The 16,694-nt window shown below is 36.4% G+C and overlaps 1 protein-coding gene across 1 annotated transcript in view; it reads left to right on the plus strand.

Annotated features, from left to right (window-relative positions):
- CNTNAP5 (contactin associated protein family member 5) overlaps nt 1-16,694 on the plus strand; it is a 1,232,224-nt gene that overhangs the window by 990,899 nt on the left and 224,631 nt on the right. The window contains exons 15-16 of the mRNA XM_090279100.1: nt 14,948-15,075; nt 15,252-15,422. Coding sequence (XP_090135226.1) covers nt 14,948-15,075; nt 15,252-15,422 — 299 coding nt within the window. The remainder of the gene's footprint in view (nt 1-14,947; nt 15,076-15,251; nt 15,423-16,694) is intronic.

Consider the following 16,694-nt stretch of genomic DNA (forward strand, 5'->3'; position numbering starts at 1 on the left):
GCTGGGGGCACCACATACTGGACGCGCGCATCCATCACAGCGCCACTGATCAGAAAAAAGTGGAATTTGGCCGGGAAAGCTGTGTCAGAAACACGGTCTCGGTCAGGGCCCAAAGTGGTCTGGCAGAGTGCGCAAGTGAATGGAGCGGTGCTGCTGGCCAGGGACGGACACAGCTCAGTGCTGCAGCTCGGAACACAGAGACTTTTTGGGAGGAGAAGCAAAGGCAGGATCCAAGGCAGGGTGGCAACTAGGAACATGCGCACTGGCGCACCAACAGAACAGCGTTACTAGAAAAGCTTGAGGACTGCTGGAGGGTGCTGCAGGACAAGTGGGGAGAGACCCAACACTGCGGCTCACAGCAGATAGTCACAGCAGGCCCCAGAGTGAGAGAAAAACAGCTTCAGAAACCAGCCAGAGCTCCTCAGAGCCAGTCAACCAGGAAAATAAAAATTGTAACTGTAGATTTAATTGTGATCCTGGACATGCCAGTAATTCTAGAAAGCAAAATGGAGATGACCAGGGAGCCGCTGCACACTCAGGCAACTCAGTGCAGAGCGTGAGACCCCACCGCCCTTTTATTAAGATTTTAAAAGTTACAAAAAATAGAACGGGGCGGTGGCGGGGGTGGGGCTCCACAGCCAATAGTGAAAGAATTCTTACAATGTATCATTAACATGTGAAACACAGCCAGGGTAACTCATCGCTTAGATAGCACCTACAAGGATACAAAACAGACTGGCTAGTCTTCAAGGCCAGCTCCAATTAAGACTTTATTTACAAGGAGGCAGATGGAGTACTTAACAGACCCCTTTTGAGCTCAGGATTCCATGACTCAGTGGCCTGTACAGCCTAGAGCTGCAGGTGGAGACAAGGCCGTGTTATCTCCTGAGCCACAGGACACCTGGATGGAGGAGCATGTGAACATGCCCCTACCCAGGGATCTGAGTTCCTGCTACAGAAACTCATGGAATTTTGGCCAGGTGTGGATCCAGAAAAAGAAGACTGCACACAAAGTTAGAACTGAGTAAAAAATTTCTTTTTAATTTTAACTTTAAGTGAAAGAAGAAAGGAAAAAAAAAATTTTAAAGGAGAAGAAAGAAAGGAGAAGGGGAAAAACTTTTTCTCTTTAAATTATCTCTTTAATCTGTTCCATACCACCTCTCCCTCTCGTCCCTCATCTTTAATTGTTTTTTGTTTGTTAGTTTTGTTTAGCCTACCTTTCACACTAAATATAGAGCATACAACTACTATATAAATCTGATACTATACACCACCACTTTCTTACTTTATCCTGCATTCTTCCCTCTCTCTCTTTTCTATTTTTACTTTATTTTATTTTTATTAATATAATGTAAGTATTACTTACTGTCTTGCATAGTCTTGACACTACCTGATACTATTACTACTCTATCATCTCTTCTTTCAAAAATCATCTTTCTTCATTTAAAACAACATTACCTATTTCTCCTATAGTATAATAGTCCTAACCTCTCTACATTTATATTAATACTAGCTCATTGGCTGATGATAGTGGGATAGAGGGTGGGGGATATTTCTGAGGGTGTGGGTTTCTTGCCTGGGCTGTGTGTTTATGTTTTTAACAGCATCTCCACAAAAGAACTCAAGACAAGGTGGGCAGAGTGACTCTTAATCAACTAACCAGATGCAAGGTCTCACCAAAGAGTAATGGATATATAACAAGACAGCATAAATGAATGACATAAAGGGTACCCCAAGGATGTAAGGCTCAGTAGATCAAAGCGTTAGCACCACTGAAACACCCAGATCTCCTATAAAGAATCTCATACTGCAAAGGCAGGAAATCAAAGCAGATAAATTCAAAAAACAATGAAAGGAAAAGAGAAATCCCCAGGAAGAGAGATAGATGGAAGAGACATAACCCATATGTCAGACATGGAATTCAAATTAATGGTGGTGAAGAAGCTCAATGTACTTGAAAACCTCAAAAATAACTATGACAGCCTCCAAAGAAGGTTCCAACAGCTCCAAGAAAATTACAGGGAATGTACAGAGAACTACACCAGCATAAAAAAAAAAAAAAAAAAAAAAACATAGAAACTATTAATAAGAACCAGGAAGAAATGAAGAATACAATCTCTGAACGAAAAACACAGTAGAATCAATCAAAAGTAGGCTAAACGAAGCAGAGGATCAGATCAGTGAATTAGAGGACAATGTAGAAAAAAATTCGCAGACAATACAACAAAATAAAAAAAGATTGAAAAGTGAGAAGAAACTCTTAGGGCATTACAGGAAAGCATGAGACAAAATAATATCCGGATCATTGGAATACAACAGGGGGAAGAGGAAGAACAAGGAATTGAGGGCTTGATAGGAAGAATAATGACAGAAAATTTTCCTACACTGATGACAGGAAGAGTCATGCAGGTCCAGGAAGCACAGAGAGTCCCAATGAAGAGGAACCCCAAAAATGTCCACTCCAAGGCACATCATAATTAAAATGGTAACATTCGAAGACAAAGAGAGAATCCTAAAATCAGCAAGAGAATAACAGCAAATAACATACAAGGGAGCTCTGATAAGGCTATCAACCGATTTCTCAACAGAAACACTACAATCCAAAAGGGAATGGTCAAAAATATTTCAAGAAATGAAAAACAAAAGCCTACAATCAAGAATACTCTACCCAGCAAGGCTCTCATTCAAAATGGAAGATGAAATAAGAAATTTTTCTGACAGAGAAAGACTAAAAGAATGCATCTCCACCAAACCAGCATTGCAAGAGATGCTAAAGGGAATGCTTTAAGAAAAAGAAGAGAGAGAGAGAGAAGAACACAGGTACAAAGGGAAAAGAATAAATACATGTCAATAATAAATTTAAATGTAAATGGATTAAATGCTCCAACTAAAAGACATAGGGTAGCAGAATGGATACAAAAACAGGATCCACATATTAGCTGTCTACAAGAAACACACCTCAAAACAAAAGATTTACACAGACTGAAAGTGAAGGGATTTAAAAAAATATTCTAAGTGAATGGAGATGAAAAAAAGCTGGGGTAGCAATACTCATATCAGACAAAACGGATTTCAAAGCAAGGGCCATAAAAAAAAAAAAGAAGGACATTTAATAATACTTAAGAAAACAATCCATCAAGAAGATAAAGCACTGATAAACATATATGCACCCAACATAGGAGCACCCAAATATATAAAGCAAATACTAGAAAATCACAAGAAAAATATTAACAGGAACACATTCATAGCAGGGGACTTTAACACTCCATTATCAACAATAGACAGATACTTGAAGCAAAGAAACACCAAGGATATACAGGCATTGAACAACACACTAAACCACATGGACTTAATTGGTATATATAGAAGTTTTCACCCCAAATAAGCAAAATATACATTCTTTTCAAATGCACATGGGAAATTTTCAAAGATAGAACACATGATAGGACACAAAACAAGCCTCAACACAATCAAGAACATTAAAATCATATCAAGCATCTTTTCATACCACAATGCCTTGAAACTAAAACTCAACCTCAGAGAAAAAAAAATCAAAGACATCCAAACTCATGGAGATTGAATAACATGCTATTAAATAATGAATGGGTTAACAATGACATCAAAGAAGAAATCAAGGAATTTCTGGAAACTAATGACAATGAACATACGACAGCCCAAAACCTATGGGACACAGCACAAGCAGTCCTAAGAGGGAAATTCACAGCAATACAGGAATACCTGAAAAGTATAGAAAAATTTCAAATAAAAAATCTAACCCTAAAATTACAAGAATTGGAACAACAACAACAAACAAAGCCTAAGGCAAAAAGAAGGAAGGAAATCATCATATTAGAGCAGAATTAAATAACATAGGGACTAAACAAACAATTCAAAATATCAACAAAACTAGAAGATGATTTTTCAAAAAAATAAACAAAATTGACAAGCCTTTAGCCAGGCTCATCAAGAAAAATAGAGAGAAGACCCAAATAAACAAAATTAGAAATAAAAGAAAAGAAATCATGACTGATACCACAGAAATGCAAAAGATTGTAAGAAATTACTACAAACAACTTTATGGCAAGAAATTAAAAAACCCAGATAAAATGGACAAATTTCTAGAAACATAATCTTCCAAAACTGAATCAAGAAGAAGTAGAAAGTCTCAACAGACCAACAACAAAGAAGAAAATTGAAACAGTAATCAATAATCTCCCAGTACACAAAAGCCCTGGACCAGATGGCTTCACAGGAAAATTTTACAAAACATTTAGGGAAGAACTAAGTCCTATCCTCATCAAACTATTCCAAAAAATTCAAAAAGAGAAAAAATCCAAACTCATTCTATAAAGCCAGTATTATCCTAATTCCAAAACCAGGTCATACACAACAAAGAAAGAAAACTAGAGGCCTATATCACTGAGGCACATAGATGCTAAAATCCTCAACAAAATATTGGCAAACAGGATCCAGCAATACATCAAAAAGATCATACATCATGATCAAGTGGGATTCATCCCAGGAATGCAAGGATGGTTTAATATTCACAAATCAATAAATTTAATACATCACCTTAACAAATGAAAGAAAAATCACATGATCATATCAATAGATGCAGAAAAAGCATTTGATAAAGTACAACATCCATTTATGATGAAAACACTCAGCAAAATGAGAATAGAGGAAACATACCTTAACATAATTAAGGCTATATTTGAGAAACTGGAAGCCAACATCATACTCAACAGACAAAAACTGAAAGCATTCCCTCTGAAATCAGGAACAAGACAAGGCTGTCCACTCTCTCCACTCCTATTCAACATAGTGTTGGAAGTCCTAGCCACAGCAATCAGACAAGAAAAAGAAATAAAAGGCATCCAAATTGGGAAAGAGGAAATAAAACTTTCATTATATGCAGATGACAGGATGGTATACATAGAAAACCCTATAGACTCCACTAAAAAACTACTCGATATAAAAAGCGAATTTGGCAAAATAGCAGGATACAAAGTCAATATTCAGAAATCAATGGCATTTCTGTACACCAATGATAAAATATCAGAGGTAGACACTAGAAAAAAAAATCTCATTTACTATAGGAACAAGGAAAATAAAGTACCTAGGAATAAACTTAACCAAAGATATAAAACACTTGTACTCTGGAAATTATGTAACATTGAAGAAAGAAATTAAGGAAAATGCAAATAAAAGGAAGCAAATGCCATGTTCTTGGATGGGAAGAATCAACATCATCAAAATGGCCATACTACTCAAAGCAATTTACAGATTCAATGCAATCCCTATTAAAATACCAATGACGTATTTCACAGACCTAGAACAAATACTTCAAAAATACATATGGAGCCAAAAAAGATTCTGAATAGCCAAAACAATCTTGAGACAGAAGAACACAGCAGGAAAAATTACAATACCAGACATCAAACAATACTACAGAGCCACTGTGATCGAAACAGTCTGGTACTGGCAAAAGAACAGACATATAGATCAATGAAACAGAATAGAGTCCAAAAATAAACCCAGGACTATATGGTCAACTAATATTTGATAAAGGGGGAAGGAACCAAAAGTGGAGTGAGAAGAGCCTCTTCAACAAATGGTGCTGGGAGAACTAAACAGGGACGTGCAAAAAAAAAAAAAAAAAGAAACCAGACCACCAACTTACACCACACACGAGAATAACCTCAAGATGGATCAAAGATTTAAATGTAAGTCGGGAAACCATAATAGTCCTAGAGGAAAACATAGGCAGAAAAATTTCAGATATACCACGTAACAATATCTTCTCAAATACATCTCCTAAGGCAAAAGAAATAAAGGAAAAAATAAACAAATGCAACTACATCAAACTAAAGAGCTTTTGCTCAGCAAAAGAAAACATCAGCAAGTTTAAAAGGAAACCAACTACATGACAAAATATATTTGCCAATGATACCTCAGACAAGGGACTGATATCCTAAATATATAAAGAGCTTATACAACTCAACATCAAGAAAACAGACAACCCAATCATAAAATGGGCAAAGAAACTGAATAAACACTTCTCCGAAGAGGACATACAGAAGGCTCATAGACACATGAAAAAATGCTCAACATCACTAGCCATCAGAGAGATGCAAATAAAAACCACAATGAGATACCACTTTACACCAGTTATAATGGCCATCATCAACAAATCAACAAACAACAACTGCTGACAAGGATGTGGAGAAACAGGAACCCTACTGCACTGTTGGTAGAAATGCAGACTGGTGCAGCCGCTATGGAAAACAGTATGGAATTATCCCAAAAAACTAAAAATGGAACTGCCTTTTGAACCAGAGATTCCACTGTTAGGACTATACCTGAGAAATTCTAAAACACTAATTCAAAAGAACTTATGCACCCCTATGTTCATAGCAGTACTTCTTACAATAGCTAAGAACTGGAAACAGCCTAAGTGCCCATCTATAGATGAGTGGATCAAAAAACTGTGGTACATCTACACAATGGAATACTATGCAGCAGAGAGAAAGAAGGAACTCCTACCATTTGCGACAACGTGGATGGAATTATGCTTAGTGAAATGAGCAGGCAAAGAAAGAAAAATACCATATGATATCACTGAATACAGGAATCTAAGGAATAACACCAACAAATGAACTAAGTAGAACAAGGTGCAGAATAACAGTTATTAGGGGGGAGGGGGGAGGGAGAGAAGGGGGATAAGTAAGGAAAAGGTTTAGTCAAGTAACATGTATAAATGACTCATGGACATGGACAACGGGGAGAGATATGATTGTTGGAGAAAGGATAGGATGGGTGGGGCGGAGCAAAGGGGATACAAAATGGACAACTGTAATTGAAAAATCAAAATTAAAAAATAAAAATAAAAAAACAAAACAAAAAAGAAATAGAGACCTCTTCAAAGGTTTTAAGCTACGAAGAATGAATTCTGATTTACATTGATAAGTATGTTTCTGGGAGCAGTATGGAGAAGAATGAGAGAAATGAAGCAAGCATAGAGATGAGTCAGGTTAGATAATCATGTCAAGGCCCAGGATGAAACTCCAAGGCCTCCAAATAAAACTGAGGCCAAAGAACTCAAACAACTCAACATCGGAAAAACAAACAGTGTAATTTAAAAATGGACAAAGGACCCAAATAGACACTTCTCCAAAGAGGGTGTATAAATGGCAAATAGACATATGAAAAGATGCTCAATGTCACTAATCATCAGAGAATTGCAAATTAAAACCACAGTGAGGTATTTTCTCCAACCTTCCAGAACGGCTATCATCAATAAATCCACAAATGACAGGTGTTGGTGAGGATGCAATACAAAGAGGACCTTTGTTCACTGTTGAGAGTGCAGATTGTTGTAGATCTGTGGAAAACTTTATGGAGTCTTCTCAAAAAATTAAAAATAAAACTGCCTTATGAGCCAGCAGCTTCACTTCTGGGAATGTATGCAAACAACCTGAAACACTGATTTATGGGACTATGTGCAGCACTATGCTCATTGATGCTCTATTTACAATGGCCAGTATTTGGAAGCAGCCCGAGTGCTCATCAGTAGGAGAGTGGGTGACATAATAAAATACTACTAACCCATAAAAAATGAAAAAGTCTTACCTCTTGTGACATCATGGATGGACCTAGAGGGTATTATGCTATATGAAGTAAGCCAGTCAAAGAAAGATAAATACCACATGCCTTTACTTATATGTGGAATCTAATTAACAAAACAAACAAAACAGGAACAGACTCATAGAAACATGGAACAGACTAATGCTTGTCAGAGGGGAGAGGACTGAAGAGCTAGGTAAAATAGGGCAAAGGGTAAAATAAGCAAACAAAACAAAGCAAAACAAAAAACCTCATTGATACAGACAACAGTGTGGTGGTTATTACTAGAAGGAAAGGGGGTTGAAGAAGGTAAACAGGATAAATGATGATGGAAGGAAACGATTTTGGATGGTGGACACATAATACAATATACATATGATGTATATAGATTGTACACTTGAAACTTATATATAGGGTTGGCCAAAAAGTTTGTTTTTTTCCGTAAGATTGCTCTCGTGGCACTTAGTTCTCTGAAACTTTATTTGAAACAATTTTTTTTAGATTGTATTCTGGCAGCTGTCATATCAGCATGCATTTAAAAAATTATCAAAATTGGTTGTTTTGTGTTTTCATTTCATTATTTAAGATGGAATACAATACACAACATTTTCAGCATATTATACTTTATTATTTCAAAAGAGGTAAAAATGCAACTGAAATGCAAAATAAGATTTGTGCTGTGACTGACCAAACATGTCAAAAGTGGTTTGTAAAATTTCATGCTGGAGATTTTTTGCTGAATAATGTTCCACAGTCTGGTAGACTAGGTGAAGTTGATAGCTATCAAATCAAGACATTAATTCTGAACAATTAAATGTTTTACCATGAAGGAGATAGCCAACATACTCAAAATATGCAAATCAATAAAATTATTGGTGAAAATGAAAAATTTTTATTTTATTTTACAAATAAAACTAAAAGGACTTTTGGCCAACCCAATAATTTTATTAAACAATGTAACACCAATAAATTCAATTAAAAAAAAACTGAGGCCAAGGGGATGAAGATAGGGCAGTTGAACTGAGAGACATAAAGAAGATGAGATGGTTGAAGCTGTTGATCAAGAATAACTGAGGAAGTGAGGAAGATAGAAGAGATAAAGACCTGTATGGGTATGGACTGAGCAACCGTGGGCATGGGCACAGGTCATTCACAGAACTGAGTAACACAGACAAATAGGATAGCTAATTCCTGAAAACATAGCAAGTGGAGATGAGAACTTTTGACATTCAAGAAGCAGTTGAGTAATACATATTCATAATGAAAGAAAGAAGTGTTCATAACCAAAAATAAAAGGCAACACTGGGAAATGTTGCAACAAAACTATAGGCTGTCATATTCCATGGAAATTGGTAATTCAATGAGAAGTTTCTATGGAGTGAAGGAAGAAAAGGCTGATTGTGGTACTTTGAGGAGGAAAAGGGGAAGAAGTTGGTGAGATAGGAGAAAAAATGGAGTCAGTTCCATGAGGAACTATCATGGCACTAGTGAACATTTCCTTCTTTCCTATTGAGAACAGGTTAATTAAATTATGACTCCAAAATCTTCATCTGTGATAGCATTTTTTATCAATTTTACACTCATAAAATCTTGAGTCATTTAAATTTCTTAGTAATAAGGTAACATTGGGTAAACTTCAGCTGTGTTTATATAAGACTTAATTTTGCATTATCACATCTACTTGAGTTGAGCCTTACAGTTTCAAGTTTCTATAATATTTATAAAAGAAATATAGTTCCTGAAATTTTTAAATTTCTGCCAAAATTTTTTTTTGTTTTTCTAGGATCTGATAATAAGACTCTAGGTATGATCCTGCCAGGATGGGGCACAGCTGAATAGATACTATCTCCCAGTATGGACTTATACAATATATGTGACCACAGTATAGGCCTGCATTTGAGTTTTTGGACAACCAAGTGACTCTAGCTTATTTTGAGCTTCTTGTCATTTAATTCTATAGTTCTCTTTTTCTCTGGAAAAATAAAATGAAAATAATTGCCTACACCAAAGTTAGGATAGAATTATTGGCAAACTTTAGTCTTGCAGAGTTGCTTGTGGGCATCTTACAAGGTGTCACTTGATGTCACAGGCAATGGAGTGCGTTGTTTTACCCACTCAAGGGAAGGGTGTGTAAAGTGTTTTGAGACTAATCTGCTTAGATTCACAGAAGAGCTTCAAAGGAAGCTGAAACTTGGAGCTCTTTGCATAGTGTTCTTATTTTTCTATCTTATGCATAGTGTTTTATTTGTTTCTTCTGAGTGATTGAAAGAGAGACTATGTAAAAAGGAAAAAAGAAAGACTTTGTTAGACTCAGTCACCCAAATGACTACTAAAAAAAACTTACAAAGCAGCAGTTAACTAAAATTGGTTGGTGAAAGCAGATGGGAGCATGTTACTTTTCACCATGCTTTCATGATACATTAACAAAATCAGAGGGACCTGTTGTACTCTACAATCCTGAATTTGGTAAAATCTCCAGATTCAGAGAGTCAACTGAAGGGAAACCACATTGACTAATTTTGTGCCAAATTTGCTCCTGAAAATATTTTTCTCAATTCTTTTACTTAATTTACATTTTTATTAGGTAATATGTGTTTCTTGATATCCACATTTCTTGTGCCCTTAGAGGCTCCACAATGGAGAATCTGTGGCTGGCCTGCTCATTTATTATTCATCAACAGAGGGACTCCCTTTCTTATTTTCCTTTTAAACATTCTTTGTCTCAACTGTTGTGGCTCAGTGGATTGAGTGCCAGTGCTGGCCTGTGAACCAAAGGGTCTCGAGTTTGATTCCCAGTCAAGGCACATGCCTGGGTTGTGGGCCAGGTCCCCATATGACGGTGTGCAAGAGGCAACCACACATTGATATTTCTCTCTCGCTCTTTCTCCTTTCCCCTCTTTCTAAATTTAAATAAATAAAATCTTTAAAAACTTTGTATTTCACATTTTAATTTCAAAATTTACTGGGAATTTCAACAGCTATTTGAGTCCCTACTATGTAATAGTATTTTAACTGTTTTATATGCATTTTGAAACAGAACCTATGGGCTGTTCAGTTATGAGAGGCTTGATTGCCCATCACCAAAGAGCATAACTCCCAATACCAGAGGTTGATGAAAAGGAAAGGAATTGTTTATTTAAAGGTTATACAGAGTTAGATTAATGGCAGAATTCTGCCATTAATCCCACTCCCTTTAAATACCCAAAAACCTATAGTCCTGCCTTCCCCTGTCAAACCAGGCCAGTTTCAGAACAGAAAAGTCAGAGGTACCATTTCCCTTTAGGAAAATAGAAGTCCGTGGCCTTGTACTTTCCAGGCACAGTTCAGCGTTACTGGAAGCTCCCATTCATCCATGTCTATTGGGGAGGTTTCACCTGTATGGCAGTGTTTTTTAGCTCTTCATCCAGAACCATGTGGACCTTCTTTCACACCCAACCTCACGACTGGCTCGTGGGGTGCTTTTGCTTTCCTTAAAATTGAGTGGCTCTCTTTTTTGCTCAATGGCTGCTGCCTTATTTTTAAATCCCTGACCTCAACCTGTGATGTAGTGGGTATATTGAGTGGTCCTGGCCACTGGCAGAATGTCACACAGTCCCCGTAAGCTTTTTCATCACCATTCTATGATCAAAGCTCCTCCCATCTCCTTGGAGCATTAAATGGCTATAGCTATTTACATATTAAGAAACTAGGTATCTCTCAGGAAAAGGGCCCTATTCCACTGAGTCTCATCCCCCAAATTTTGGGGCTTTTGGCTGCTTTCTTACAATTTGATTTGCACAATATCAAATTAGTATTATTATTGCTATACCCTGGCTGGTTTGGCTCAGTGGATTGAGCATCAGCCTGCGAGCTAAGTGTCGCTGGTTCGATCTTCCAGTCAGGGCACATCAGAGAAGGAAAACTCTGACTCTAAAAAACCTCCGCTGCCTTGCGGCATACCTCTTCAGGGGAAAGGCTAAGGGAGTAAACCCCGACAGAAAATCCAGAGCCGGAGTCCCTAAGGCGGTTTGACGTTGTAGTCAACACCGGCAACTCCTGCGGCGCACCTGAAGCCAAGCTGTATTGACTCCGTCTTTCCCTTGGATCCTTCAGCTGCGAAGAGAGGGGGGGGTCTGCTGCATGGGCAACAGCTGGCCCTCCATATCACCCTGCCCAGGCTCTGTAGCTTCAGCTTCACTGGAGAGGACACTCCAGCGTCATCGCAAGATGTCGATTCAACACGGGAGGAGACAGATGCCGTGTCACTCCCGAGTCGGACTGCACAACCATTCTCGGCGGTGCAGATAGACTCTTAAGAAGCTACACCATCGTCTCTCGAGACGGACGGCTGCCGACGACGACGATTATTATTGCTATTTAAGAGAGAAGGAGAGAGGACCAGGGTGACCTCACTGAGATCACACAAGTGTGTTAAGACACATTAATTCGACCCATGCCCATCTGATTCAAACATTACAACAGAATCATTCCTGTACTTATCAAGTATGTCAGTACCCTTTATCCTGAGGGAGAATTTCATAAATTCCAAAGGAATACAAAGTCTGTAAAGTGTTTGCTCTTGAGAATGCACGTTCAAACAAAAGAGAACAAAAAACAAGATAATGTGTAGAAAGATCTACAGCTGTGAACTCCCAGCTATCAATAGGTACCACTAGGATTTGTATCATTTTCTTAGGGTGAAAATCCAACAACACCACCTTCTTCTAGATAGTCTACCCATTAATGCTTTGAAAGGTTTGAATCATACCTGTCACTCACAAATTCAATTAAATTCAATCTAGTTCTCAATGTGACCCTTAAGAGCATGAATAAATATTCAAAATCCTCTTGATGCTTAGGTTGCATGTCAACTGAACATATTTCTCAGCTGATTTCATTGGCCAGTGCAGTATTGGGTTCCACCACACTGTTTTTTTGTTTTGTTTTGTTTTGTTTTTTAAGAATGTTAAATTCATTGCTAAGATTTAAAAATTGAGAACTTTTGCATTAATATTCCAGGTTATCCTAATGATCTTATTATACTCTTATATTCATGAATAGCATAATTACCTTTTACTAACGGATATCACTGCCTCCTTTAGATGGGACACCTACTTTATTTCAGTCTTCCTATCCTCTTTCTTTCTCTCTGACAGTGAAACTGTGTGTCAGATTCCATTTATGATCTATCACAAAGCCAGCTTCACTACTTTTTACTTCTTTCCTGCTCTCTGTTGGCATTTGATTTTGGGTTTGTTTCTCTTCCAGTAAATAACTTTGGAGAGCAGTTGTTGTTTGTTTGCTTGTTTGCTAATTTATTAATTTATTTATTTTAGGTTTCAGATGAAAATTGTTTTTGGTAATATGCATGGCATCATCAAACTTAACATGAATTATTTTTCTCTTATATTTGGAAAAGGTTTTTATTCTTATAGTGCTATTTGGATATCCCAATACTTTGACACAAGGACATCAAGTTGAAGTTGACATGATGACAGTGTGTGAGGGAAGCAGAAGTTGATTTTGATGGGAAAACTTCAGCATTTATTATTTCACCTTGAAAATAAAAATGGAGAGAAAAGAATACTATAAAAATAGAGAGTATATTGAGAGATGATGTGGTTTTGATCTATTTCATGTTGAATACTTGGAATTTGCTTTGAAATGTCTTCCTGAAAAGATATTGGAATGTGAAGACTCAAAATTTATTTTGTCTAAGTAGCATTTAGAGATGTACTTTCAAATAGAAATAAAAGTCTTAGTTCAGATGAGAATTAAAGTGAGTGTTACTACTACTATTTTTCAGCATTTCCCATAGATCAGATATGTTAAGTGGCTATATAATCTCATTTAATCCTCTCTGTAACTCTATGATATAGAATTTCTCACCATTTTAAAACTGAGGACAATGTGAAGTCTCAGAAATAAGATGGTTTTCCCAAACTAACACAGATAGAAACTGGGGACCTGATTTTCCAGAACAAATCTGTTTCTAAAGCTATAAACTTAAAGCATTTTATTACACAATGTGGTCCTTGCCATGTTTCCCCAGTTAATAATCTGGAATGTTATCTTTGTTGTCTCTAAACTCAGAGATGTAAATTATAATGAAATATAATGTTGATTGTGTTTTGTTGACTTCTTTGTGAATGCAGAGAGATAACCAATATGAATCTCCTCTTTCATGTTTTTGTTATCAACTTGCTGCATCATATACTTTGCCCTTAATATTAGAGCATGGTTCTCTGCCTTCCAGTTCCCATGTGCCAGCATGATGATCCATCCTGCATTTAACTGAGGCTGTGTTAATAGGAAGTCCAGCCCACTTGTCTGTGGTTCTCAGAGTGCTTCATATGATTCAGTTCCACTCAGATTAACATATATTTATGATATACTTGTCAAATTTAGATATGGCATAGATACCAAGTATGTGACCATGCTCCTGCCCCTTCTGTCATGTCACCTTAGGTAAGTTTCCTAATATCTCTGAGCTCAGTTTTTAATTGGTAGATGGAAATAATGGCACCCCCTGTGTAGAAGTGTTGTGTGGGAAAAATAAACGTATCCTTAGTGTATTTATGGTTCAAAATATTTATTAATTCAATACCAGTTTCTTACCTATATACTTTTTTACTCTCAGTTAAATGATATGTTCTTATCAGTAGTCCAAAAACACAATTTACAAAGAGAAAAAAAAATAGTTTAATCATTTTTAAAAATTTTGTCAAAGGTTGACTAGTCAGTTTCCTACTTGCGTAATTAACAAAGGCAAAGCCTGAGTCCTTAACTACCAAGATCTTTAAAACACAGAACAAAATGAAGAGCAACAAAGCAGTGACTAGAAAGACTTGTTGTTGTTGTTTTCTTAGAGATAAAAAGTGTTAAGCATCCTAAACTGATGAAAATGGTTGGCAGGTGGCTAAAACAAGTGCTTGGAGTGATTTCACGTGGGATTCGTGATGTCTATTTTAAGTGAGTTCCTGAGAGAGCCAGTCTCTTTATGAAAAGCTATGAAGAGAAAGACGCTGTTTCCTTTACAACACTGTACTGGGTAGGTGCGTGGTCTTAGCAATAGCAAGCAGAGGGAAGCTCTGAAAGCTATCTGTGCTTCTAGAAGGACTAGGAAATATGAAAAATCTGCTTGTTTTTGGAAGCTGGCCAAGTGTTTTGCAATTTGCATTTCAGCTTTTCACACACATTTAGTAGATGAAAGGCTCTCTATTACCTTCCTTCCAACCGCATCCTTCTGCAACCACTAAAATCACATAAAAATGAGTTGTAGTAAAGAGTCCCTGTGCTATCCACCTTTTATACTCTTTTTTCTTAAATTTATGTTTTTCAGGACAAATGATACTGGCTTTCTTTCCTTCAAAGATCACTTGCCTGTCACTCAGATAGTTATCACTGATACCAACAGATCAAATTCAGAAGCTGCTTGGAGAATTGGTCCTCTGCGTTGCTATGGTGACCGTGAGTACTAATGGAAAGCAGCTGTCTTTCTGCATTACATAAGTCCAGAGTGTTTTTATTCCTTTACCTGTTTCCATACCGTTTCCCCCAAGCTTGAGAATTATTATCCACATTCCCAACTTTCTGTACCCCATTCCCCAACAGTAAATCATGCTTAAAGATTTTCTTATTTTCAGGATACTTCTGGAATGCAGTCTCATTTTATACAGAAGCCTCCTACCTACACTTTCCTACCTTCCACGCAGAATTCAGTGCTGATATTTCCTTCTTTTTTAAAACCACGGCTTTATCTGGAGTCTTCTTAGAAAACCTTGGCATTACAGACTTCATCCGACTTGAAATAAGCTGTAAGTTCTCCCACTTATGAATTAATGTAGTTGGTCAACAGAAGAAGCTCCAGTATTATCTTTGCCATCAAGAGCCAATTTGTACTACAAATTTAATGTCACTGAACATATGTAAAATTAGCAATGACAATTTCTAGTTCCTTCCAATGATTTTTGTATTATTATTACCTATCAGTATTTAATTTGTCATATTCTAATCAAAATGGCATATTCCTCAGTTTCCGTGGATACCTATGGCAGTGGTCCTTATCTGATGATCCATGGGTGTTTCTTACCTACAACTTCAAGCTTCCGTAGCACAGAATGTGTTCATTACAGTTTCTGTGGAAATCTAATGTGTTATTATTTTGTATTCTATCCACATTTGGCATCCGCTTTTTTGTTGTACTTTTGCTCTGAAAGTAATATCCTCACTTATTTCCCACCTCTAGGAGTGAGTCACTACCCAATGAGAATCCCCAGTGTTTCTTTCCCACTTCACCATGAACTTTGGTGTACCTAGTGCATTTGATGCCAGGATGGATCACTTTTTAACATTTCATCTCTCATATACAAGCTATACTCAAAAATATTCATGAAGTTAAATGAAAAATAACAAATGCAGATGATAAGATGTCCTATTCTTAAACTTTAATATGTAATCATGTCAATAAAAATATTTTAGTAAAAAAAGAGGAAAATATAATAGTTAAATACTTTTCAATTACATTAATGGCTTTTTATAAAAATAGAAAAATTATACCTATATATTGGCTTGTGTAGTAACAATAATAACAATAAAATTTCATTTCCTTAGACTTTACTTCTACAAATTTGTGAGTGGAATCATCAAAATTGATTTTCTTTGTTATGTTCATATTTAATAGACTATAATCAGATCTAGCCACCTATTTTCTCTCAAATTTATCAATGGATACTGTTTATAAATTTCAAATTAATTTTTACATTGAGAAGTAGATGTATAAATTTCAGGAAATGTTTTCAACATAAGAAAAATGTTAAAATGGATTTATAAAAATTACATTTTATAATAAATTAAAAAATTCAATTCTTTCCATGTATATTTTTCAGAATCTAACAGCTTTCAAATATTTCTTCAATAAACAATAATCCACTAAAATATTTTTACCAAAAAATTCATCATAGATTGCTATTCTATTTGGTAAAACTTAAAGGGTTTCTGAGTATTTGAAATTGCTTGAGCTCCCTTTGAATGCAGTTTTGTCCACAACCCCTCTGGTACTATATATTCACATGTTTCAACAGATTTCA

Source organism: Furipterus horrens, unplaced genomic scaffold (assembly GCF_987537825.1).
Source record: "Furipterus horrens unplaced genomic scaffold, mFurHor1.1.pri manual_scaffold_1, whole genome shotgun sequence".
Lineage (NCBI taxonomy): Eukaryota > Metazoa > Chordata > Mammalia > Chiroptera > Furipteridae > Furipterus > Furipterus horrens.